Genomic DNA, 27,501 nt, shown 5'->3' on the forward strand with positions numbered 1-27,501 from the left:
TCCCCTAATCCCATACTGTTTTCTCCCTAGGAGAACAAAGGATCCAGCTAAAGAACATGGAACAGTTAAAAGTGAGAGTATGAAATCATGAAGTAAGAATTAGAGTTTGAAGCAAAGAGACTGCCAGTGTTCGTTCTTTTTTTTTTTTCCTCCCCCAAAATACAGCCTGAAACTTAGGGTATGTTTATGAAAAAAAAAAAAGAGCTTTTAGAAATACATTTCTAAACACAGCACATTTTTCTCAAGTACTATATTCAAATTTTAGAAAGCCAACGCATTTAACACATTTTAAACATTCATTTACATATAAAACTCTGCCAAGTCCTTTCCCACAAGCTTAGCTGACCGAATTCTTCCAATATTTGTGTACATTTCAATGGTGGCATGGGACAGATCCTGTTTAAAAGAAAAAGAAACTATTATAAGCTTTATATATTTTTAGTAGCTATATGTATTTCACACAAATTTATAGACAGTAACTAAGTTACTACAACAAAATGACCAGAATGAGACACTTTTTCCCCTTGCCCTCAGCACACAATATAGAGCAGTTTGTAACAGGTCATCTTCCCTTTTTCTACAATTGGTCATTATCCCATACCTTTGTTATAAACAGCAGAAGAAAAAAGCCTATTAAAAATTAGATGAGGCAACTTGAAACCACCAAAATAATAGATCAGATGCAGTTTCAAGCACTTCTTTACACTTCAATCCTCCTGTCTTTTTTTGAAAGCACCTGTTTCTCAGTGACTACATCCCATTAGACTGTCATTGCAGGATTGTGCAGTGCATCATGCCAGGATACACCACAGCATAACATATTTAGAGCAATATTAGAGCTTGCCCCCGAGACTCACAACTAATACTTCAAAACCAAATCAACTACATACAGAACATGGTACATGATTCTTTCACTAAAGCTGCACATAATACCATTAAGTATATGAAAGTTTGCAGTACATAAACATACAATTAAACGCAAAATGCTAAATTACAATCTGAATAAATATTTTGGCAAGTGTGCCTTGAGGAAATTTTGCTTGAAGCTAGGCAATCTCAAATTGAAGTTTCTCAGTCATCTTTAAGCTCAACTTCCAATGCAGCCACACTGCCTACATGTCACCCTCCTCACTTTGCCCCAAGCTTGTAATAACAACGACAAATCTTTGTCACAAAATTATCAGTTACAACACACACTGTATACCACCTCCAAACTTTTTCTCAAGTATGTAATAATCTCTGGGGAGATATACAAAAACCCTTCACACTGTATTTACAAACCCACAGCCTCTTCCACAGCAGCTCATTCTCCTTCACATAGTGTATTAAGAACTACTCTACCCTTCAAAACAAATTGCTTAAGAGCTTCCAACCAGAGAATCTGTCAGAAAGCATCTATTCCTATGGGTCAGAAAAATGACCTAAAACAAGTTCCCAAAGCCCTTCTGAGGCAGTTTTTGATGTTTCTTATGGAGAGCCTAAAAAAAAAAAAAACGAAAAAAAACCAAAACATCTCTTCCTTCAGTTAAGAACTCATAATACCCTACAACACATTAAGTGACCACTCCTTAACACATCAGTATAACCAGAGGCCTTCAACGCCAGCCGAACATACAAATTCAAAGCTACATTACCCCCAGATTCAGGTATCAGCCAACATACTTGTAGAAGATTTGACAGTCTTACAAAAGATCCTGAAGTTGTTTCAGGAGATGAGAACAGACCCTTTTCTGGTAATAAAAGCTCATCGCTTCTTGCTTTCAACATGTCTGAAAAGCTGCATTTTACTTTCCAGACTCATTAAAATTTTAAATGCAAATACATTATCTTAGTGGTGGCTTGAAATTCTAACTAATTCTACGTTGTTCTGCATTGAATAGATGGATAAAATATAGGTATATACAAACTGTATATATTTATGTGACAACTACATAGAAAACAATATTTTACAGTGTATCTGATAACTGAATTTCTGTTGCGTAAAAGTGCAGTCAAAAATACAAACAGAAATGGCAACTCCTTCATTGGCAAACTCTGCAGATCCCACTTAGTTTCTTAAATTTAGGAAGATACTGCTGAATTTAGCAGAGATCTTCAGGTACAAGTTGGAAATCTTTTGAGACTTTTTGTTTCAGCCACAACTTGGCAAAAATAAGTACCACCTAGTTTTTAGATTTCAAAAAATGCTCAATTAATTTTCCTCCAACTTTTCCCCAGAAAACTTCGAAGGCAGTACCGCAAATATAAGAAATTTCATAGGAAAATGAAGGGGGAAGAAAAGAAAACCAAAACAAAACACACTTCTGTGACTGTCATGGGTTGTTTGTTTTATTTAATAATCTTTTATAAAAATGTCCAGAAGATCATTACAATGGCTCCCCAATAAGGCAATAAGGGAGCTGTCAGGAAATACACATGCATATTAAAGCATAATGAGAATTCTACTGCTTTAATTTGTGCCAGGTCCAACCCTATTATCCACAGGTGCCCTGCAGTTTCTATAAAAAATTCAACAGTATAACTTAAAACATGTAACACCCATTGCAAGGTGCAAATCTAAATGATTCAAAAGGAAACTGAATTCACGTATCAATATTCTTCTGGGAAAGATTCAATTAATTCTGAATTCAGGATAGCAGAACATAATAGCCATGACATTACCTTTTTTAATAACTAAGTATACATACTTACAGAGAACAACCTCCAACTCATAACTGTAAATATTAAAGTTAATTCTAATATTTGAAACTTGGGGCCAATATAGGGTTCCAGTTGTAAAACAAATCAGCCTTGTTGTGTTCAGTGTGCAGGCAACAACCTTTGATACCAAAATACAGATTTACATTATCAGTGTTACCTTCTCAGGTTTGAATATTTGGACCCTATTCAGTCTATAATGTAAACATCCAAAACTCATATAAATAACCAAAAATCATACTTACTAAGTAGTGTTTTTCAAAAGCTTCTACAGATGACAAGGCCTCCTTAAGTTTTTTATAAGGGCTCTGTGATGCATTGGCTTTAGAAAAAAAATCAGAACAGGAGGTGTCACAAACACATTCCTATTTTAACACCATCTCCCCGCTTTTTCCTTCAGTAGAAAACAAAGAGAAAACTAATTTTACATGGGAAATGTCACTAACACTTAGGGACAGATCATGAGCTTTTTTCCCCAGACTATAAAAAAAGATCAAGAAAGGCTGTTTCACAACTCTGTGTGTGTGCGTGCACACGTGAGCAATGTTCAGCGTAGCAGTGTAAAGGTAAGCAGCAATATAGTACCCGTACTAAATTCTCCACACGATATTTCATAACATTCATTCAATTCGGAAACACATGCAATTGTACTTAAATATCATATTGTGCCAAGAGTAATATTCTCACAGTTCCCCACTGGGGGATTTGTCCCACTGGATTTAGAAATCAGCACGAAGAAGTATGCTGTAATTTAAAGACATTTTACTACCTTAAACAATGTACTTCAAAGGAAAATGGTTAGCAAGACCAAGTTTTTTCCTGAAGTAGCTTGCTCAATTTAAGAGCTCTTGCCAGACCAAATATGTGTCAATATTTCCAGAAGAAAAAAGCCCTTGTTTTGTATAAATACAAAAGGCACCATTGCACTGAATTAAGAATCGCACATCATCATACCTGCAAGAGCAAGTAAATCATCTGCCTGCTGGCTAATACTTCAAAGATAGTAATTGCTCGAGCATATTTAACATATGAAAGCTTCTTCCTTTCAGAAATATCTTTGTGAGTGAGAAAATCCACAAGGAGTAAATAAATGTGATTGCTCAGCCACTCAAATAACATCACTTCAACTCAATATCACTTTGTAGCTTCGGTTGCAGGTTATCTATTTGCATCAGATCAAGGATGTTCCATTTCTTTTTCCAGTAATTTTATTTTTAATACTTGTCTGAAAGTATTATAAGCTTTACTCAAAATAGGTAAAGTTCAAGACTATTTACCTAAATGTTGATAAATGGAGCATTAATGGAAAAACTTACACTTGCAACAGCAGATGCATTGATAATTTAAAGTAGTAGACACACATTAAAATAACTCATAAGAGAGATAATAGAGTTCTACCAATCTTATATATATGTAGGGATACTTGGAAATTATTATTACTGATGTATTTATATGCTATACATTTAAGACAATGTCACTTATTAGAAAGAATGCGTACATTCCTGGTAATACCTGTTTCAGGGCGTTCTGCTCCCAACCCTGCTAAAAGATCGACAGTTCTGTTAAGGTCTTCTGAATTGGGTCCCTTCTCTGACACAAGTCCACACAGATAACCCAGAGATTTTAACTGTAAGAGAAACCAAATGCTTGCTTTCAGTAGGCTACAAAATTAATATAAAACTCCTTTTATTCTAACACATCCTTCCTAAAATACATTTCCACTGCTGTCATATTATGCTTACAAGATCTGTATTAAAGTTCATGGAAAGAAAGTAGGGAACCGTTGAAAAGTTACTATTATTCTCAGAGTATAAATTAATTTTATTAAGAATTAAATTGCGTAAAAGTTACTGACTCAAATAACATATACACACACATCCCCACGTGTGTAATATTTAATCAGAATAAATCCTTCTGGCTTTCCTTATAAACATGGACAAACTTGAAATGTTTGGCGGTTATCGCCAGAGATAATTTCTAATAACTGTGACTGTATTTTTGAAAACTATATAATCAAGAAATGCAGGCTGTCTCCAGCACACTGATTAGACAAGCTTGCAAATTTACCCAAAGTATTTGTATTCAGGTGAAAACCGCATTGAAAAAGACATGATTAGCCCAGCTAACAGGATTAAAACAGTGTCACACAACTACCATAAAACCCCTTCCAGACAGCAGCTGCTACACTTGATCCCCAGAAGTCAAAGGATACTGCCTTAAAGAAGTTCAGTTCTGCTAGTTATTTGGTTAAAAAAGGAAAAAAAAAAAAAAAAAAAAGGCCTCAGCTTGTCATATTACTCTATACCATATAAAATGGGGATGGCCAAAAACTTTGGGTTTTTTATTCCACTTTTGTCACTAGTTGTCATTCAGTCTGTTCCACCCTACTGCTACTCTTTACCCTAAAATTTTTCCCTTTACCCTTTGTGTCAGAAGAGCCATGAATGGGAGGAACATTTCCAACCCAGGTATATACGTTCCAGAGAAATATGTAAGGAGCATCAGAAGAATCTGATGCACCCATCACCACTTTAAACAACCCTTTGTTTCCTTTATTCTCATCTTCTCCCCCCCTCCTTTTTTTTTTTTCCTTTTTTTTTTTTTACAGCAGAAACTCTTCAAGGTGAAATTGTTTTTCTATGCTTTTGTAATAAAACAAGAACCCCCTAGTGCCAGTTAGAGGATTTCTAAGTCTACTGAAATATGAACAAACTATGAATTAAAAGAAATAGAAAATATTCTACAGGTTATACAAACAAGAGGATGAGCTTATGCTGGTCTCCAAAAACATCCGCAAGGATCACAGTACACCATTTCAGTAGTTTCTGGAGTTTGTCACCTTTCTAAACTGTTTTGCAGCAGTGAAAAGCAGTAGCAGCCTTAGACACCAACTGTTTCATAGAAACGGAGTTAAGTGGAACTTGAAAAGGCACTCATATAATTAGGGAAGTGGCTTAACCAAACTGAAAAGGCCACTTTACAACTTATGGTAAGGGGCAGTAACTGAAAAATTGCAAATTATTACTTATCTGTCTCTTCCACAGACCACCAAGGGTTACACCTTAAGTGAAGTTAGGGGTCTATTACTACCATAATAATGAACTATGTAAACAGACTGCTGTCATCTCTAATTATAACAGTAAATACATCCAAATCTGGGCAGCTTTTCCTGCTATAACTGAAATTCATGCTCCTTCTCTCAGTCAACATGGACTGAACTCACTCTGGAATTTAATTAGCCAGTGGTGAGGGAGGGAGAGACAAAGAGGCAAACACACCCTAGTTATTCCCAGGCCTCATCTAACAGTAGAAAAAGTGGATATAAACTTGGATGTCTCATCTAGACTAGACTCAAGACAATATACAGAACCCCTTATTAAAGTCTACAATAACAAGTGCAAAATCTGTTCCATGGAAACAAATGGTCTACTTCAGGTTTGTAACACCACAACTGCAACACATCATTTGCTCACCTTCTCAGTGGCATAGCTCCACAAGCCAACTGTGTGGGAAACATTTGCTTCTATTTGAGCCCTATCACAGCAGCCTTCTATTCTTTGTAAGACTTCCAAACAACTCAAAAATACCCAACAATCCAAAGCTCCAGAAGGAACAGACACCTGAAGATGAACAGATAAAATTAACTGGGAAATAAACATTTGTCACATGAGACAACACTTCAGCAAAAACTTTTCTTGATACAATGTAGCAGAGCCTCTTAGAAGAGGTTACTCTAAGAATACACAAAAAACAGGCCAACTCTCATTAACCACTGAATAATTTGTATATATTAGCTCATGAAACAAGGACAGCTAAGCAACTAAAAAGTGATCATATTAACTACATTTGATACATTCACCAAGATGAAAGTGAAGGAAGAGAGGACTAATAGGTACCAGTACTTGGAAAAAATCCCCAAACTGGGAAACTAAGCCTAATGAAAGCAGAATGTGGAAAAAAATTCTGCATATATACTACTACTTTCCTAAGGAGACATAAGATCTGACTGAGACTGAAATTAAAAGTACACTAAGAAGTAGATTCAGAAACCTGAAAAAAGAAAGTCTCTTTCACGATAATAAGTTTGTTAATCAAAGGATAAGAAATCTATTATGGACAAATAATTAAAGAATGGTGATAAAAACAAGTGAATGAACAAAAAGAAACACACAATGAAAAAAAAAAAAAAAAAACGACCAACAGGAGATTATCAGTCCAGACATAATAAGAAAAAAGACTTTGATACTAGAATACTTCAAGAATCAAGATAAAGATGAGCATAACTAAAGATCTGGAATATAATCATGATAATGGTGTCCCAAAATCCTGTTCATAAACAATGCAAAAGTTTTCCTTTTAGAAAGACCATGTAAGTCTTGAAACCCGTAATAAACTACGTAATTGACTAATGTAATAGGAAAGTTCAACCTGCAAGCCCAACGCATTTGTAAATAAAAAAAAAAAAGTCTGCATTCTGAAAGAATTTTCAGGAAAAGAAAGATCGCAAGAACAGAATAGTTTATATTTCCACTGTGTGCTCAGTGACATCAAGTCACATTAAGAGGTTTGCCAAGTATTAAGAAGAAGAATCACAACAGGGATAACTGCATGGTATGCACAAATAAGTGTTACTGCCTCACAGCCTGAACACCTGCATTCAGTTTGGATCACCACATCAAGACAGAAACAGCAGAAATAAGAGACGGTGCAGAGAAGAGCCCCAAACATTGGAGGCACAGGACATGCTTGGGATGGAGCAAGAGGGGAACTTAAAAGGTTGGATGTATTTATTTTGGAAAGAAAAAAAAAAACAACCACACACCTGCCTCAAAACACACATAAAACATACCATATATGGGAATTGCATGTTAGTTTTAGAACATATGAAGGTGTCGGCAATACCTCCAAAGTAGATTTTCTGTTATTAAATGCAGATGAACAGATGGAACTTATGGAACTTACTACCACAATGTCAGACAGGCAAAAGTTAGCAGCTACTGCTATAATAGCACAGATAAAACTAACAGAGAACCAGACACTCACAGGATTAAGGACATGTATGAGTTACAAGGTGAAACCCAGAAATATTCTCATGCACACTACACTGTACTTAAAGATGTATTTCAATTCATAGATATCTGTGGTCATACATAGAGGATGATTAGTATACAACATCTCTGATAAAGCCTCTTTAGAGGAATAAAAAACACCAGTAGAAACTAAAGTATGGAGGAAGGAGAGGTAAAGCATGCAGGCATGCAACACGACAAAAAGCTTCAAGTGCTGTCACTTTTTTTCTGTCTCCTCTTCTGTCACTGGATGAGACAGCCAGAGACAGAGATATAACACAAAAGAGCATTGCTGGACACCAAAAGGAATTGCAAAGTAAGAACCACAAAAGGCAATCAAAGCAGCATACAACTTGCATGGTAATAAGAAGCCCTACTGTAGATACTGTTTCTAGTTCGAAACTGCTTTTTGATACAGACCACTAGCCTGCATATCAGCATATTAACCACTCTGCCTCATTTTCTACAATGCAACACTCTTATAGATTGAAATTATGGGAACTATAGTTCAACAGACTGGTAATAAATCCAGGAAAGAAGCAGACAAATTACCTACCATCTTACGAAGTTAACTTTCCAGGTGAAGATTAGAATACTTTAACTAAATACAGGTTTGGTTTTCAGATGTGATGTCTCCAAATGTCTTTCCAAAGACATCCTCATGAAGAAACATTCAGCTGTAGCATTGTTACAATCTGTTATTACAGCAGCATTTTGACATCTCACAGCCAGTGCTTACTGTATTCTGGTCCCCGACATCTGAACTTCAAAAATCTTGTTAGACCATAATTGGATAAAATCATTTACATAATGGAATATATGACACTGACTCACTTCTAATAGCTTGAGTTCTTGCACACAGTTGTGAAGAAGCTCCAATGCTCGCTGGGAAACCTCCCATGGCCTCTGCAGGAAGATTAATAACGTGCACTGGCGAGAAAATAGGTAACTACGCAAGTCCAGTAGAGTAGCTTCTTGATTCTGAATTAGCTCTCTCTTCTCCATGTCTATTGGTTTTCGGAGAATTAAACCATTCCAGCTCCTCACTGGCTGGCAAAAAAATGTCAGCCAGTTTGCACCATCTAAGTAAATAAAGTTAATATCCAAGAATCAACCACTGCTTTCTATCAAAACCTCTTCTTCCTCCCTCCAGAGGTCGTGAGCTGGTTTATTCCTTCTAAAGTCTATCATATAGATAAATGACTTAATGTCTTAACTTCAAAAACAAAACAAAAAAAACCAGCAGAACTTCCACGGCTAACTCAATAACTGAATTTCAGAACATTCAAACCCTGTGGGCATTTTGTCTTAATTGCGTATTTGTTATTAGTATAGTGGCAGCCAATTTGCAACATATTCCTCAGCAATTAAGCCCACCTGAAGCTCAAAACAAAACTTATCTTCTTAAATATTTCTTACTCAGCCATAATTGATAGATGTGCCCCCACTTTCAGGTATAGCATCAGGTTCAGTCAGGACAAACATTTCACTGCAATTACTCCTGCGCTGTATTTTTTTACCAGATTCATAACACAAACCCAATTAAAACTGTTATATAACACCACATGCTTTAGCTCATTAAAACAGTTTAAAGTTATTTGATACTTCTTGCACAGTAATTTTCTTGAAGAGAAAGTTAAATCTTCTGTAGTGCAGATTAAACACATATTTCTATTCAGTTTTGTAGTGATTACCAAATGTCTCGTGTAATCCGAGGCAAAACTGAATGCATTTTTCCAGGAAGCTCTTTACTGAATAACTTAGCAGCGAGCTCTGAAAACAGCAACTGTATCACAGTCAGATCGATACTTAGGTAATTACAAAGATTTCAGGACTCTGTTTGTAACGATCCTTGAACAAGAGCAAAAAGCAAGTTTTCATTAAATGTTGCATCTAACTCTCAGAGATGAAAAAGAAAACTTCAATAGAATAGCTGATGTACACTTGAGTTTGCATACAGCATAAAACAAGAGCACAAACTGCCCAGGGCATCTTCATTGCAATGTACCATCTTTTTCTCCCATGAACACATTTGGCACTCAAAGCATTGGGTTGTTTTAACAGAAGTATAGTGAAAAAATTAATATGCTTAACATTTATTTAACATTTTAAGACACTTACCCCCAGCCCCAAAGTTGACAACGTATTGAGAAAACAAGGCATCCAGTTCATCGTACTGCACTAGTGCATCCTCAAATTGCTGCAGCATCTCAAAGACGAAAGCCAGTTCTTCCTTTTGACACACAAGCAATACAGGGGAGCACATTACTGGTATTAGTCATGTCTGGTGTTACGGCCTGCCCCCATTAAATATAAATTACAAGTTTGGGTGCCTTTGCACAGGCACAGTAATGGGACATTCACCCAAAAGTCAAAAGCGACTACTAAAACACTTTCTAGATGCAACCTGTTTGCTTCGTTCAAGGTTCCTGTAACTCCGACAAGCCTGAAAATATTCTGCTTCTGTAACAACACTGTACTACAACATAATACAAACCTGCTGCAAACAAGATCTAAAAATGCTGCTTTTGTAGCAGTCTTCATATGTCCTGCCTAACCCTCAAAGAATAAGCAGAACATTAAAAGTACCAGAAAGTCAATGACAACAAAAAAATCCGTTACTAAAACTAGGACCCAAGTACTTTTGTCAATAAAAAGAGACTCTTACCTGGACCATGAAATACTCGCAGAAGCTCCACCCTGGCTCAGTCCTTTTCTCTCTCAAAGTTCTCATGTCATCTTCAAACTTGCCTAGGTTTTTGGTAAAAGACATGAGAAGCAATGTCCTGAGTTTGGTCAGGAAGGCATTCCAAGATTCCTGAGAACGGGAAGAGTCTTTCAAAGGGTCAGAAAGTACCACACATCTGTAAAGAGATTGATGAAATGTATTTTTGAGGAGGTAAATGTAAAATTCACATACAAATGCAGAGTTCAATATTGTGCACACCTGACAGATTCAAAATAACAAAATCTGGTTTTTCATTCAACTCTAATCAGTGGAAAAAAACAAGACTGAGGGTTATCTATGTTTGTTTAGGGAAGGGAGGGTACGTTGGGGTTTGGGGATTTTTTTGTTTGTTTGGGTTTTGGTGGCTTTTTTAGTACTTCTCCATGTATGTTTAAGGCTGTGATATAGTTTACGGAGAAGAACTCAGTGTTTTCCACAAAATGAGTACTGTAAAGCTTTACTTTTTCTGAAGCAAATAATGGATACATTATTCCAATTACTTAAACATAAGTAGTGCTGTATCTATCCAAGAAAAAAAGTCTGCTTCACAATACAATCAGCAGAACAGTAATTATAGTTACTCCTGGCAAGGATTATGCAAAATACAAATCAAGATCCATTAGATCACATACAGTTAGCCTTTCCTAAGTCACTTAAAATAATCCTCCATAATTCATACTTACAGTATCTCAATTTGGTTTTGTACATTCTATGTGGTAAAACTGCTTTTCTTGGAATATAAATAAACAAACAGATCCCATTAATTCACAAATAAATGATCCTTTTTGAGAGCATCTTCTTTCCTCAGTTTTTCTATCACAATTTAGTAACATTCAAAAAACTACTGATATATCTAAACGCAAGAAGATCTCTCATCCAAGTAATACACAATTTTTTATTAGAAAAGTCATTTTATCCTATGGCAAAACAATTAAACTAAGCAAATCCATCAGTTAGAAACCAAAAGCAAGCTGAATCAGAGCTGTTGAAACTATTTGTCCAAGCAATCCTGTAAAATACCAAATGCTGTCTAGGCACAAAGGAAGTGCTATCAACGTACAGCGTGTCATAACATGCTGACCTGCCAGGCAACATCAGTTCACACCAAGGTACAAGTGCTTCCATCCACCCATTTCAACTTCAAATGTTTACCCTGTCACTCATTCTTCAGGGGAAAATCTCCCATTTAAAGTTAACTCTTGAGGTTAACAGAAAAAAAGGCAATAATATAGATCCAGTTCAATGTTTCAGAATAAGGAAGACAGTATCTATTAATGTTGGTTTCAAATTAAGATTCGTGTAGTGTTTTGAGTTTAATAAAAGCAGGAACAGTTTCATATATTCACATTTATTTTCCTTAGAATAAAAACATCTGAGGAAACTAGTTTTAAGTCAATTATCTCATAGCGGAAAGGTGATCAAGTGAAAGGCAGAAAAATACAATGATAAAAAATAAGCCCTATTGACTTCATATTCCCCTCTCACCTCACTCCCACTACCTAGAATTCCAGTAACATTTTTGCAAGCAGCTAAGCAAACAAAAAATCCTGAAGTTCTAAAAACTTATTATTACCACACTGTTCCCCTTAAACCTCTCTTAGCCAGGAGGAGATACTGGAAAGCTTTCCGAGACACATTTCAAAGCCACCACAAACCCAAGAAGAACTGAAAATTAACTTCTCCCTTTATTGCTGGTGTCAGGCTTCTTCAAAGCACAGGTCTTACAATACCATCAGTATGAATGCTAGACATCAAGGAAAATCCTTAAATGGGCAAGGAACGCATTACACAGGGAGATGAGTTTTTAAATCAGCACTCTAGTCAAAGATGAACATGTTTGCAAGTAAAAGAATGCTTACCTGTCACTTTGTTTGTTACAGAAGTCATTTCTTATTTTATCTACTATAGAGGTTCGGGGAAGGATATTTGTTTTGTTCTTTTTCTTAGCATCACTCTCAACTACCACAATTAGCCAGTCCACTGAGTTGTGAGCTTTGAGAACGTTCTGCCACTTGGTGATGTCATCCTTGACTGTAGTTTTGTACACTTCTGTGTCCTGGGATGAGAAGCAGTGAATCATCAAATCAAACAGACATTCTGAACAATTTCAAAAGGCAAACTTTCTTCTAAGAGAAGACAAACAGAAAGGCATATCTTAGTGACAATAAATTCATTTACTGAAAGAAATCAAACGAGACAAAAACATGCTTGAAATTACAAAGCCGAACAGTTTTATTCTCACATAGTACCAGAAGTGCAACATCTGTGCCTTCTGACACTGCTCAAATCTTAAACTGCTTAAAAGCTTTTTCATAAAAAGAAAAAAAAAACCACAGAAGTCTGGCACTTTTCTGGCTTCTGGGATAGTTTTACACAGATCAGTTCACACAACTCTTAAGGCTGTTCTGGATACTTTTTGATTGGTCATAGATCAGATATCACCTTTGTCCTTCAACTGGATAATTAATTCATAAGAGGCCAATCAAAAAGCAGTGAACTGCAGATAAACAGGACTGAGACATTCCAAGTCTTGCCCACTTTAGACTGCTGACATATACTAATACCTGACACATACGGAAGATGAACTGAAGAAAAAATACACATCTTAAGACTTAACCTTGTGAATAATTAGATCATCCCTGAAATAATCTGGCCACATTCCTGTATTACGAAGCAAGTGTGCTGTGCTACTACAGTAACACTGTTAGATGTTGGTACTTTTTTGTGACAAAGTACCAAATCCAAGTTATTCAAAAGCCTGTCCTCTTAGTGTCAAGCAACATCACCATAAGCCATATTTCTTTGTAAAAAGTACTCAAGCTGACTAAGTTTCACTTCCAATACATTGGGTATGCATGCTTATGCAACGCAGACTTATTGTAAAAATAAGCATGGAAAGCAAAAGAAAAATAACAGAGAAGACAAGCGGAAAGTCAAAACAACTTCATTTTTAAATCTGAGTACTCAGTTTTTCATGATGTTTTCCTAATACTTACACAACATTCTGTCCAATAAATATGGAGAAAGGGAAAAGTCAAAAGGGCTTTATTCCCTTCTTTGGGTAGTAGCTCCTCTTTGAACTGAACAAAGTTGGATTCTAGATGAATCATCTTCGGAGCACGGCCATAAGACCTACAAAGTTTAGAAACTGAAATTAGTCAACAAGACATACATAGCAGAATACAAAAATGAACATGTATTTTGGGGGAGAAATACTCTGATACAGAAAACCCACAAACCACACTTACTGCAGTTCATATAAAGTTAACTAAAATTTCGTATCACTTGAAATGAAATAGTTCCTCCTTTTTGCAAGAACAGGAGATAGAAGCTTTTCAGCTTTCATTAAAAGATTTTCTGTGTCTTTAGGACCTCGTAAAAGATTCCAAACAAGACAATGCCCAAAATTGTTTTTTTCCAGTCAGAAAACAGTGTGCGATACCAAACTTTTTGCAGGAAAATACATCTAATTACACATAAATTCTACTTATATTCTCATCAAGAAGAAAGCATGTCACTTCGAGAACATTGCTGCCAAAGCACATCAAAGCACATACAAAGATAAAGCCACAAACCACAAAACCAAAAAGAGAAACATAGCATTACTACCATTTTTCTTTAGGTGAAGTTCAACAGGTGAAGTACGGAAATCATCATCCTGAAGCACACAGCATTTACCTTGATTATCTAAGTTCTCCTTTCGTCACATCAGTTGCTACATTCAACTCAAGTTATGGTAAGAGCTTCTCAGAGTCCAAAAAACCTCACACTTTCCCAAGTCTAAAACCACACACTGAAACAGTATGACAGAATAAAATATAAGTTTACCTCCTCCATTCCATGGGTTCTCTAGGAAGCTGCTGAGAAAGTGTAGGATATAAGGAAGTAAATAAATTCTGATCTCCAGCACCTAAAAGTGAAAGGCATTAATTTATTATTATGTGCAAATTACAGAAAACATTAATAAGCTATACTATTAATGGTTTGGGTTTTTTTCAGTAAAAAAATGTAATCTTGTCTGCTATGTGGACACCATAGTCTAGCACTTTTGTAAATGTATTAAATCACATGTTCTCACAACCTAATACAACACTTTTAAGAAGGCACATAATACATATGCTGTTACAACTTCCTGTGACAATTTTCTACATAGCTACATAATCCATATACCAAAGAGAGTATCATCCATATAGCTTGTCCAACTCTGAAAACTAAACAAGGTACTTAGCCAGAGTCATTGGCTAAACAAAGCATATTTAAAAATCCTCAGAATTTAACCTTCACAAACCAGAAGACTGGTTAGACAGTGGTTCACATCCCTTCTGTAGCTGGGCCTACTATGAGAAAATGAGCATTAGCACATGTTCTGTGCTTTACTAGGTTTGAATCCTGTCTCCCCATTATTCTGGGCTGCCCAAAGAGGTTGTGGAGTCTCCTTCTCTGGAGACATTCAGAACCCGCCTGGACACATTCCTGTGCAATCTACTCCAGGCGAACCTGCTTTAGCAGGTGGGTTGGACTAGATGATCTCCAGAGGACCCTTCCAACCGCAAACATTCTGTGATTTTGTAACACAAAGCATCTCCCTGCCCACCATGCTCTCCTTGCTGCCATCAGAAACATCAGGTCTGTTAACACAGTGCAGCTCCCCTGGAGCTGCCCTTGCACTGACACAGGGACCTGTGGTTAGGCTTTAATCACTGGGGCTTTGAACAATTGCATTCCTGCTTAGTGGATGAGGGAAAGGTTGTGGATGCTGTCTGCCTGGACTTCAGTAAAGCCTTTGACACAGTCTCCCATAGCATTCTCCTGGAGAAGCTGGCTGCTCATGGCTTTGATAGGCACGCTCTTTGCTGGTGAAAAACTGGCTGGCTGGCCGGCCCTGAAGAGTTGTGGTGAATGGAGTCAAATCCAGTTGGCTGCTAATCAGGAGTGGTGTTCCCCAGGGCTCAGTATTGGGGCCGGTTCTGTTTAATCTCTTTATCAATGATCTGGACAAGGGCAGGACAGCCACACAGAGGGATCTGGACAGGCTGGGTCAACGGGCCAAGGCCAACCGTATGAGGTTCAACAAGGCCAAGTGCTGGGTCCTGCATTTGTGTCCTAACAACCCCAGGCAGCGCTACGGGCCCAGGAAAGAGTGGCTGGAAAGTAGCCTGGTGGAAAAGGACCTGGGGGTGTTGATTGACAGCTGGCTGAACACGAGCCAGTAGCGTGCCCAGGTGGCCAAAAAGGCGAACTTTAGCTTTAAGTCTCCAGAAAGCAAATAACCACTTTATTCATGATAGTTCACCTTCACTCTGTCTGAACTAAGTGTATCACACAAAATCTTATTTAAGACTATAAACAAATGTCTACAATTAATATCGAAGCAAATGTTAGTCATATTGTTAATGCTGTCTTATACCAAGTTACATCATCTCTCTGAGCTACCTCATGGAGAACAGTCTATTGATTTGCAACTCATTACTGCCCACAGAAAGTGAAACATGGCTTAGTGATTTAGCAAGAGCATGATGACCACATCAAAATGATAGCCCATCAAGCTGGAGCCTGAAAGAACGAACCATGTATTTTACCTCTGAAGCATAACAAAGTGCTCTTCCTGTACTGCACCTAAAAATCCAACATATGCCACAAAAAAGTTTCAGAATTCAGCATCTTGAGTAAAAAGGATTATTCCAAAGGATTATTCCAAAACACAGAGGAACTACTAAACGATAATGTTTAAGCACCCTGCTATTCCAGACAACCACATCACATTATCAGCTTAAGAATGGTATATTTGCTCTAAAACTAGAAAATTTTTACTCCTGCATTGGTTTTGAGGGTATATGTATTTTATGACCAATGCAAGACTGTCCTCTAGGATTAGAAGAAAAAGGAGAACAGATCTGATGCAAAATACATCAGCTATGTTTCGAATACAGACCACACACTGCTACCATGTATTACAAACACCCAAAGGACAATCACATCTCAGGTTCTGCTCAACTAGACTCTGCATCTGTTATAATAAGCACATTTGAGCTGCTCAAGTCAAGAACATTACAAAATAAGTTATAAGCAGTCCAAACTTGCACAGCACTGACACAGGACAAACACCAAGAATGATTGGTAGTAAGCACTTGTAAGGGCCATCAGACTGGCAAGAGGCACATTAAATTGTGAACCGCTTGCTACGGGACTGCAAGGAGTGAGGGGAGCAACTCTCAGAAACTAAACAGTAAGAGCACAATATTCCCAAATAACAAACAAAACAAAACAACGACAACAAAAACCACACCCACAAACAAACACCTGAAAGATCACTCTAGTTTTGAAATTATGACGTGCAAGATTCCTATGACTCAAGAGACCTTAAGCATGGCAGTCTCATTCTGTTGTGTATATATGCCTCTGAAGCATCAGTAGTTCCTGCCTCCATGACGTACTTTCCAAAATACTATTTAAAAACAACAACAAAAACAACGACAACAACAAAAAAAAAACAAAAAACAAAAAACAAACCCAAACACCACTACAGGAATTTTTGCTTGTATCTGACTGAATTCTACGAATTTTGAATGACACATTTCAAAAACATAAGTAAGCCTGGAAGTCAAACTTACAGCAAATCCCAGAAGTCTGCACAGAAGTCTGAGAATTACTTCAACAGTTTTCTTGTAGGTTTTTTGTGGAGATTTTTTAATTTTGTTTTTGGGGAGGAGAAGAAAGGGGGTGTTTTGGTTTGTTGGTTGGTTTTGCTGTTTTGTTTCCGTGAGTTTAGTTGTTTGTTGTCTTGTTTTTAAAGAAAAAAAGACAGAATAATGTGGCCAGATACCTAAGCAAAACTGTTTTACAGCAAATTCATTTCAGTGGATCATAGAATCACAGCATAGTTTGGGTTGGAAGGGACCTTAAAGATCATCTAGTTCAACCCCCCGGCCATGGGCAGGGGACATCTTCAACTAGAAAAGGTCACTCAGAGCCCCGTCCAACCTGGCCTTGAACACTTCCCATGATGGGGCATCCACAGCTTCTCTGGGCAACCTGTTCCAGTGCTTCACCACCCTCATGGTGAAGAATTTCTTCCTTATGTCTAATGTAAATCTACCCTCTTTCACTTTAAAGCCATTAACCCTTGTCCTATCACTACATGCCCTTGTTAAAAGGCCCTCTCCAGCTTTCTTGTAGGTGCCCTTTAGGTACTGGAAGACTGCTATAAGGTCTCTTCTCCAGACTGAACAACTCCAGCTGTGTCAGCCTGTCTTCATAGGAGAGGTGCTGCAGCCCTCTCATCATCTTCACGCCCCTCCTCTGGACCCTCTCCAACAAGTCCGTGCCTTTCTCATGTTGGGGGCTCCAGAGCTGGACACAGAACTCCAGGTGGGGTCTCATCAGAGCAGAGCAGAGGGGCAGAATCACCTCCCTTGACCCACTGGCCATGCTCCTTTTGATGCAGCCCAGGATACAGTTGGTTTTCTAGGCTGCAAGTGCACATTGCCAGCTCATGTTGAGCTTCTCATCAACCAACATCCCCAAGTGCTTCCCCACAGGGCTGCTCTCAATCCATTGTGATAGGTCTCAACACTAAGCCCTCACTCAAAGGATTCTCAGTAATGAAGGAAAGTGGCCCCTAGCCAAAATGTAAAAGATGATGAGATACAGCTGAAAAGGCAAAGGAAGGATGTGCATATATGGGAAAGAAAAGTAATTCTGGAATCCTATCATGACTAAAACCGAGCAGCCTTCTAGAGAAAGGTTTTCTTCTTTTAGAATTGACAGAATTAAATAAAACCTAAATATTCAATAGAGTTGACAACTAGGAAGTAACCTTAAAGAGTCATCCTTTACCACTTAAAACATAATAAGAAGTGTACATATTTTGATTTATTAAGTTTGTCTAATATAATTATTTCATAAATAACATTAATCTAATTAGATGTAATAGATTTGCAATATTTCAAATTTATATATATATTTGTACTATTTTAAAAATATATTTTACAACTTCTCTAATTTATATAATAAATCTAATCAATGTCTTTTATTGTTTTATTTTAATACTTGATGTTATTTTTTAGAATAGAAAAAAAAAAAACTGCCAATCCATAGCCTCTGGAGCACCTATCAGGTTTTATGTCATGTAAGTCTGAATTAACCTACTGGATGTTAACACACACACTAAATATAGAAAAAAACAAAGGAATTCTTTAAGTGATACCACTTTAAGTATGAAGTAATTTTGTATGTGAAGCGGTAGCACTTATTTTAACTAACAAATATAGAAAGCAGTAATATTCAAATGATATACATTTAAAAATACTTCTGGAGAGAGGGAAGAAAGGAGAAAGCACATGTTCCCTTTGTTTCCACATTACAAAGTCCAGAAGCCATGCCCTTTGCCTACTTATTTAAACAGTTCACAAACAAATTAAGACAAAGAGGTATCTGTCCAGATGTCAAATGCAAATAAAGGAGAAGAACCTTAAAAGGGTTTTACGATACACCTAAATCAAACACCTAATTAGACAGTCTAAGTTAAAAACATTTCTATGAACTTCAAAGACTTGACATCCATCAACTTGACATCCAAAATATTAAGATGGCCAGGTCAGGCAAGAGAGGAACAAAATTTTCTCAATTGCTCTTTGCCTCTGAACATGGCTGCAAAAATTTGTTACATAAACTAAGTAAAGAATGTCTGTATCTTTTGCTCAAGAACAGGCTGTATCTCTATATAGCAGCTCAGAACCATAAACCTAATCCTGGGGAAAAATTCTCAATATTGCATTAGCCAATAACTGAAATGGACAGCTAATGCCAAAGAACCCTTTGCTCAGATTATAGCATAATGCAAAGGTGACTGAGTATCTTCGTCAATACAGATCCAGAAGAAAACAAGAATGTTCAAACTACTCATTTTCAAAATTTTATGCTATTGGTCCCATATTTTTCTTTTTTCTGTTCTTTCCTCCTTGTCTTTCTCCCTGACATTTTGGTAGATCAAGACAACATAGCCATCCTCTCTTCCTTTTACCCTTGTCTAGGACACCTGTTCTGCTGCAAAGTTCTATGGGAACAATATGAGAACCAGAACGACCACCTTACCAAGGCTTCCAAGAGGAACCTGCACTCTTCGTGGCAGCTGTCCGATACAAAAGAACCATAAAATATTGATATTTTTTAGTTTGATGCCTGCCTAAAAAACACCATCATTACCAATAATCTATTTTTTCTAACACTTTCCAAATTTCTAAGATGCTTATAGGCTTTGTCACTGCAGCATATGAATATCCCACAATTTTTTTTTCCACTAGAGACAATTATCGCAACCCACTAACTACACGGGCAGTGTAAAATGAAAACTCCTGAGGTCAGATGACTAAAGTAGACAAATATTTTTCTTTAATACCAATGACAAACTCAGTCAACTGAGATAAAAGGCTTCAAATACCTTTAAAAGAGCTCAGTACCAAGACTACACTTTGGTGTGGTTTTATTTAGTTCTTATGCTCAAATATCACTCACAGCTAAACTTTCTGGTCCCACTTATTTTTCCACTGGTTAAAAGTTCTGCTGTGAATATTTTTTCATAATTCACTAGCCTATTATAAGTGGATCACCTGAAGTTTTAGAAGGCTTGTGGGGTTTTTGTATTTGTTTCTTTTAAAGGTCCCCCTCCACCTCAACCCAGATTCATGTTCCAAAGAGGTCTAAAAACTGAAACAAAAGACTGTATCACAGCACATTCTGAACATGGACCAGATGAAAGTGATGCTTCTCATTCTCTCCAAAGATTATATAAAGTTCATTGTACTAAGACAGAGTATTGACAGAACAAATATGCACACGCACAATACATAAACAGATACTATAAGCTGATAAGGAATATTCAACAACTGCATGGAGATAATTACAAAATAACAGCTTGGTAGGAAAGCTCTGAAAAACCTGTTAATTACTTGATTTAGCAGGATTATCTTCAGTCTTCAACTTCCTCTTCATATGGATAGACAGAGCTAATAATTTAAGTGCAAATCAGCTACAAAGGGACGAGCTCTGTCATCAGAACACTTGGCTAATATATATGTACAAGAACACTATATTCAAGTTCCAAAGACTTTCTCAAATTAAAGTTTCAAACAGGACTCATGAGAAGGAAGCAGCATGGTTTACGTTTCCTAGGAAAGTAATTTGCGTTGTGTTAAAGATTATGGCTGAATTGCTTTAAATATTATGCCAAACCAAGACTGTAAAGAAACTACCCAAGTTCAAGCTGTCCGATGGAAACACTGAACTTGCCTCTTCAAATAAAAAACAATTAATGACGCTAAAAACAGTGTTTCTACAGCAGTGAGAAAGCTAGAATCTGACTCCAAATGCTTTGTAAACATACAAAGTCTGGTAGCAATGAAGAAAAGTTGCTACAAACTTGAACTGAGAACAGGCAAGGTAATTTGCCAGAGCGAGCATAATGATCGCGGGACAGTGAAACTCCCCAGTGGGTTTACAATCTAGTAAGACCAACAATATGAAAACATGATTCAAACTGATTTGGAAAGGAGTCATCAAGGCACTCAGTCCTAATTGACAAGAACGGCACTCAGGCCTAACTGACAAGAATGTTTTAATACTAAATGGCATGCTGCCATCTTGAGAAAAGGGAAAAAATATAGAGGAACAGCATCTTCCTGTGACTATACTACTTCTTCCACGCTTACAAAATATGGTTGCCTGTTTGCCTGGAGAAAATGTCTTTAGAAGTTTTTGGTTAGACAGTTTGCCTAGCTGAATCCTATTAATTTAAACTCTCTATTAAAACTATGGGATTCTGCCAGTAATACAAATACTATAAATACAAGGCTAATGCATCTACAGACAAATCCTGAGGACAAAATTATTAAGTTACAGTACTAACATGAAAAGAATAATGACAAAAACTGCATTTGCAATTGGCATAAAATATACAAGCCAAGTGGAATCTTCCATTTTTGTTCTATATGCCCAAGCCAGGGCATTACACATAGAGTGCTGAATTCAGGATTGCACCAACATAGCAAATAACTACTGTTACAATGCAGACTAACTCACAGATTTGAAAACATAACTCTCTTTACCAAAGAAATATTCCTTTCAGAGCACTGTCAAATTTATTTCAAGTAGATAACAATATTTGTTTACAAAACATCTCTGGTATGCACAGTGTTGAAAATAAGTTTAATTCCAAACAAAACTCCCTTCGGTTCTCCCTTATTAAGAATAAACCCTAAGAGTTAACAGGAATATTTCATGATACAACTGTCTAGCTGACGGAGATTACCCTAAATCTTGTAGCAAAAGGAAATACTTATGTTCCGAGACACAACCTCACTTAACCTTCACTCTTCGTATAATCAAAAACTGGCCATCCCCTTGCAGGTCTGTTTTCCCTCATGTGCACCTGTTAGGTGCGGCAGTTAGCCCAGACATCTCCAACTGCCTGAAATCAGAACCACAAAACAAAAGATAAACTGTATTTGTTGAACAGCTGCTAATATAATGGCTTTGAATGTGTTTTCCAGCAAACCAATACCAAGAAAACAGTTCTTTCCCTGTAAGACCAAGCTTCACCTCTTTACTGGCAATATAATGCTCAGAAGAGCTTTCCTCCAAGTAAGTCATTTTTTGTTGAATGCATTTGTTTGAAATACTACAGTCTCTAAGTACTCCACTTCTCTGGACAGAGAAAAAAAGGAAACTAAAACAGCTGACGTGAAACACGTTCCCCATTAAAAGCAAATGTTTTCATTTAAAAATGGTAGCAAGTCCCTCTTACTACATTCGCCAGAGAGGTCACCTCTGAGCACTTTTGCTCAATTAGCCTATTTTCTGAGTTAGGTTGTCTCAGACCAAGCCATTCTAGTCCATACTAGTAAAGACTCTACTGTCATACTTGTTCACAGCCCCAGACATGATTCATTTAGTCCAGGATAACATTCACCTTATATCTCATTTATAAGTATGCTGGTACCATACTGTATGGTGATAAGTCCAAAACATTTTGCAACCCTAAAGTACACTAACTCACTATTTGAAATTAATATTCCTTTCAATATGTGATAATTTGGCTTGACTGAAATCTGATAAAATTTGATGTTTGGAATTCTGAGAACTTCCTTGCAAAAAGAGGCCAGAGTCCTCTTCTACATTTACCAACAAAAAAGCAAGCCTGAGGTAAAACTGCATGTATTTCAACAGACTGCAAGATATGTTACTTATTCAAATCATACAGGAACAGCAAGGACTGACACGCACCACCACCCCGCTTCCTCCCCACATACACACACAGAGTCTCTAATTCTGAATATAGGATAAAGCCAGAAAATCTAGAAAGCAATCCACCACTGCCTGAACAGCAGCTAACATGAACAAGGCAGACAACAATATCCTTCAGATGTTTCTGATGTGTACATTTTTCTGACTTTAAGCCTGAAGTCAAATGGATTTCAAAACTCCTGAAGCAGGTGAGTACAGAAGATTCAATACAGAAACCACTGACTCCAGTTTATGAACTGCATCCAAAAAAATAAGAAGTTTAAGAAAGAAAAAAAGCACATTTATAAAATAATCTGAAGAAAATATATATACATACAGAGTTCCATATAGTTATGAGGTTACAGTTGGGTATTTTTTCTAAATACTAATATCCGTCTAAGACCTTAATCATCAATAAATGCTTCCTTCATAAGACAACACACACCTGTGAAATAGTTTCTATTTCACATGCACATAAAGCATTCCCAGTGTTTTACTGATAAAGTGCAAATATGTAGTTTGTTATGTCATCAATAGAGACACTTTTGTAAGAATGAACAGCCACTGGTTACCTTTTCTTACAAAAAAAGAGGCAGAATTATCTACGCTGATCTCATTCACCTCACTTTTTTATTAAGAGCATTACAGATGTAGTTAGAATAGACTATTTCAGTTGGAAGGAACCCGCAACAATTGTCTAGTCCAATTGACTGACCACTTCATGGCTGACCAAAAGCTAAAGCATGCCATTAAGGGCGTTGCCCAAATGCCTCTTAAACACTCACCACCTCTCTACAAAGCCTGTTCCAGTGTTTGACCACCCTATTGGTAAAGAAGTGCTTCCTAATGTTCAGTCTAATTCACGTGCTTGTTTTAAGTGAACTTTGCGTGCAACCCTCTATACCTGTACGAGCATAGGAGCTCACGTTTTACACAGGACCAGAGTACACATGTCTCGGCCACCTGCCTCTGACACCTGAAAGAACTAATTCATTGCTGGCACCATGCAATCTGGTTTGTTAAATAAATTGTGTTACAGATGAAACCGAAGCACAGTAGTTAAAGATTAAATTATAATGTCAGTGGGAATCTGTCAGTGGGAATCTCTCCTCACCACGGAGGATGTCTTACTTCTTGTGACTTCTCCTACCCAGAGCAAAACTACACACGGCTCGCTGGCAAGAAGTTTGAGGTTTAAGACTTATTGTCATGTTTGAATCTCTTCCCCTAAGCACCTGCGAACATGACATTCGGGTTTGCTATTTACTATAGCAACATACAAAAACAAGCCTAAGTTTGCCCACTGCCATTAAAAGCGGGGTGGGGGGGAAACATCAAAGGGGCAAAACCCGCCACTAGAGCCCCTTGTGGGCGTCGTGCCCCTCGGCACACAGAGCCGGGGGCAGCCCGGCACCTCCGCCGCCGCCCCGCCCAGACCGGCCGCTCCCCACCTCGCCCCCCTCCTGCTCTCCCCACCGTACCAGAGCCCGCACAGCCCCCGGGCTCCAGCGCCGCGGGCCCGCCCGCCGCCAGCGCCGCCGCCGCCGGACCCCGCCCCGGGCCGCCCTTCACCCGAGCCCGGAGCGGGGCACCGGCCGGGGCCCCCCGCACCGCTCCGGACGGCCATTGCTGCCCCGCCCCGGCGGCGACCGTTAACGCCCGTCCGGGGCCGCGAGGCGCACTCACAGGTGACGATGGGCTTGTTCTCCATGGTGTAGATCACCGGGGGCTTCTCCCTGCCCTCCTCCTCCTCGGCGGCCGCCGCCGCGGCGGGGTCCATGAGCGGGCGGGGTCCTCAGCCCCGGCTCCCCCGCCCGCTCGGCGCCATGGAAACGCCGCCGCTCCCCCCCCCCACCACGCCGGGAGGCTGCGACGGTGCCGCTCCGCCTCGGGGCCTCGCTGGTGCTTCCCCCCCGCCTCCCCCCACCCCCTTCCCCGCGTCCCCGCAGCGCCGCTCCGGAGGGGAAGGCGGGGGAAGCTCATCCGCTTCCTGGATCACCGGCGGAGCATTACCGCTTCCGGGGAGCGCCGCGGCCCGCCGGCGAGGGGCGGCCGCCGCCCGGGCCCAGCGCGGCTGCACGGGGGCTCACCCGGAAAACGGGTGAAATGAAGGGGAAGCGCGGGGCCGGGAGCGCCGGCGGAGGGGCGGCCGGTCTGGTTTCTCTGCCGGTGTCGCGCTGCGGGTCGCGGCAGCCGTTGGCGGGCGGGATCGCTCGGGCCGGCCTGCGCTGCCCCGAGCTACAGGTGGCCGGGGGAGGAGGGGGGTGGTTACCCGGCCGTCCCCGGGCTGCCTGTCCTCCCACCGCGGGGCCCAGGGGAGAGGCTGCCGCTGGCCGGTGCTCTGAGGCGGCTGTGGGAAGGAACCCCTCGGCCTGCGCGCTTCACTCACACCCGGCGTGAGCGACACGAATCTTTTGTTTAAATATTGCTCCAGGACTTTTGTAAGGCTGCTGGGCAGGGAGAGGGGCCTGCCAGGCAGTGCCACGGCTGGGCTGTCCCTGCGCCCGAGGGCAGACAGGTAGGGCTGGTGGCTCTGGGCCTGGAAGAAACAGGGGTCTGTGTGACAGATGCATTGCCAATTTTCGCAAGTGGATTTAAGGCTTTGCTCACCACCTTTGAATAATCCCCCGTGGCAGCGTGAGCAGCTACTGTGCCTTCTTTTGTGCCCAGGTAGAGAAAAGAAAAGGATGATACTCACAGGACTCTGTAGCACATGGAATCATTCATTCCGGCTGGAAGAGACTCTCAAGATCATTGAGTCCAACCATAACCTAACACTGGCACTAAACCATGTACCTAAGAACCTCATCTACACGTCTGTTCAACCCTTCCAGGGGCGGTGACTCCACCACTGCCCTTGGCAGCCTGTTCCAATGCCCAACAACCCTTTCTGGGGAGAAATTTTTCCCAATATCCAATCTGAACCTTCTCTGGAGCAACTTGAGGCCATCTCCTCACGTCCTGTCACTTGTTACATGCTTCAGAGCTAGGGTCATTCCCATGGCTGTTAGAGCCTACAGCTCAGCTAGTTCAATGGGAATAAGGGCATTAGGGATCATATTTCCCACTGGCCTCAATTATTTTAAGTAGTTTTGTTGCAGGCCATCTTGAAGATGTGCTTTACAGATCTTAGTGAATCAGGCAACAGATGGCTGGCCTTGTAATTCACTAGTTGCATTCTTTGAGTGTGGAAACCACACAGAAGAAAGGAGTAGGGCTTGTGTGTATGGAGTGTGAGCTCAGAGGGAGGGTTATAGGGAACAGAGAAGAGTACACAGCGTGGGCAGGTGAGTGAGTGGAGGTGAAAGAGATGCACATGCAAAACTGGCTCATACATAGGCACACTCAAAAGTATTTTTCAGTTCCAGAGCACTCTGTAGCAGCTAGAGTATATCAGTGAATGTGGCCCTTAGCACTTAAGGATTTATACCATAGCTTTTTAAGTGCATGGAAATGATATGCTGTGGGGGACTACGGTGAGTCCGTGGATTCCCGGACAGAGGGCATGGGAACAGAGATCAGCCTTGAAGATATTAAGGCCTACCCGTGAGAAAGATGGGAGTAAAGGAGTATCCGGAAATATTAAGGTGTACCCGTGAGAGAGAAGGGAGTAGAAGAGTAATATTGATGGTGGCAAAATTAGCCAATGAGATGTTACTCTTGTAACTTGTAACCAATAGCAAAGAGACACATGAATTGGTAAAACTGTATAAAAATGCACTTGTGGCAATAAATGGTATCTACTACTTTCATCCTAGAAGAACTTGGTCTATGTCGTTTATCCGTCTCAACTACGACAATATGCTATTATACTTTTGTTGGGTCTGATTAGTTTGTATGAGCCTTCAATACTCATAAAATCAGTTCTTGTTTTACTGTAGACTGAGATCCTTTTATTTTGTTTTTAATAAATCTGCTGTTCATCTTGGTCATGTGAAATATCTTCAGAATCAAGAATCCTAAACTTACAGGATTTAGACTTTACTATCTGAATTAGAAGTAATTACAATACAGAAGAGGGTACTCAGAGTAGCCTACCATAAAGGGTCAAAAATGAAAAACACTCTATACACGTGTAAAACCAAATGTAACCTAAGGTAGGACTATAAATATCTGTGTATTAATCATAACTGTTTATTGCACAGTGATGTTGTGCTAAGGTGGTTTGGGTGTTCTGTGCAAGTATTTCCAGAAGTCAATTTGTATAGGATTCTCTTTCAGAAGCAAAACCTTAATCCTATTTCCTGGGCTTATAATGTTGTTCCAAAAATAATTACAATGTCCTTGCAACATGTTTCATCCCATACTGCAGATGAATATTCCCAGTTTTATCTTTGCTGTTTTGCTCCGGGATTAATTGTTGTTTCCAATTCTTTGAATATTTTCATCAGCATTAACCAAGAACTCATCTTTCACCTTAGTTGTAACAAGACTTGTTTCCTTGGCACAGTCAAACAGAAAAAATTTTTACAAGGCCAGAACTTTAAGAATCTTACATAGCACAATAAAATGTTATATCTGATCCTCAGGTTTAGGTTAACAGCTGGACACTAACATTTTTTTTCATTTTTTTGCGTTTGTGTGCTGCAAGAGTCAATATGTGTCATGGCACAATTGTATTTAAAATAAGACATTTTACAGTATCCTTAATAAGTATGTGACAAGTATGTGATTTACTGAAACAGAAAATAAAAACACTGTTAAATGCATGTCGAAAAAATTATAAAT

General features: G+C 39.0%; 1 protein-coding gene across 1 annotated transcript in view; it reads right to left on the bottom strand.

Annotated features, from left to right (window-relative positions):
* The window catches only part of TRAPPC10 (trafficking protein particle complex subunit 10), a 44,402-nt gene extending 19,749 nt beyond the window's left edge, over nucleotides 1–24,653 (bottom strand). Inside the window, exons 1-11 of the mRNA XM_065652588.1 lie at nucleotides 24,460–24,653; nucleotides 14,323–14,404; nucleotides 13,491–13,626; nucleotides 12,354–12,550; nucleotides 10,435–10,630; nucleotides 9,888–9,999; nucleotides 8,601–8,848; nucleotides 6,171–6,317; nucleotides 4,210–4,324; nucleotides 2,943–3,019; nucleotides 305–396 (exon numbers count right to left, since the gene is read on the bottom strand). Coding sequence (XP_065508660.1) covers nucleotides 305–396; nucleotides 2,943–3,019; nucleotides 4,210–4,324; nucleotides 6,171–6,317; nucleotides 8,601–8,848; nucleotides 9,888–9,999; nucleotides 10,435–10,630; nucleotides 12,354–12,550; nucleotides 13,491–13,626; nucleotides 14,323–14,404; nucleotides 24,460–24,553 — 1,496 coding nt within the window. The 5' untranslated portion in view covers nucleotides 24,554–24,653. The remainder of the gene's footprint in view (nucleotides 1–304; nucleotides 397–2,942; nucleotides 3,020–4,209; nucleotides 4,325–6,170; nucleotides 6,318–8,600; nucleotides 8,849–9,887; nucleotides 10,000–10,434; nucleotides 10,631–12,353; nucleotides 12,551–13,490; nucleotides 13,627–14,322; nucleotides 14,405–24,459) is intronic.
* Nucleotides 24,654–27,501: the final 2,848 nt, after the last annotated feature.

Source organism: Caloenas nicobarica, chromosome 1, assembly GCF_036013445.1.
Source record: "Caloenas nicobarica isolate bCalNic1 chromosome 1, bCalNic1.hap1, whole genome shotgun sequence".
NCBI lineage: Eukaryota > Metazoa > Chordata > Aves > Columbiformes > Columbidae > Caloenas > Caloenas nicobarica.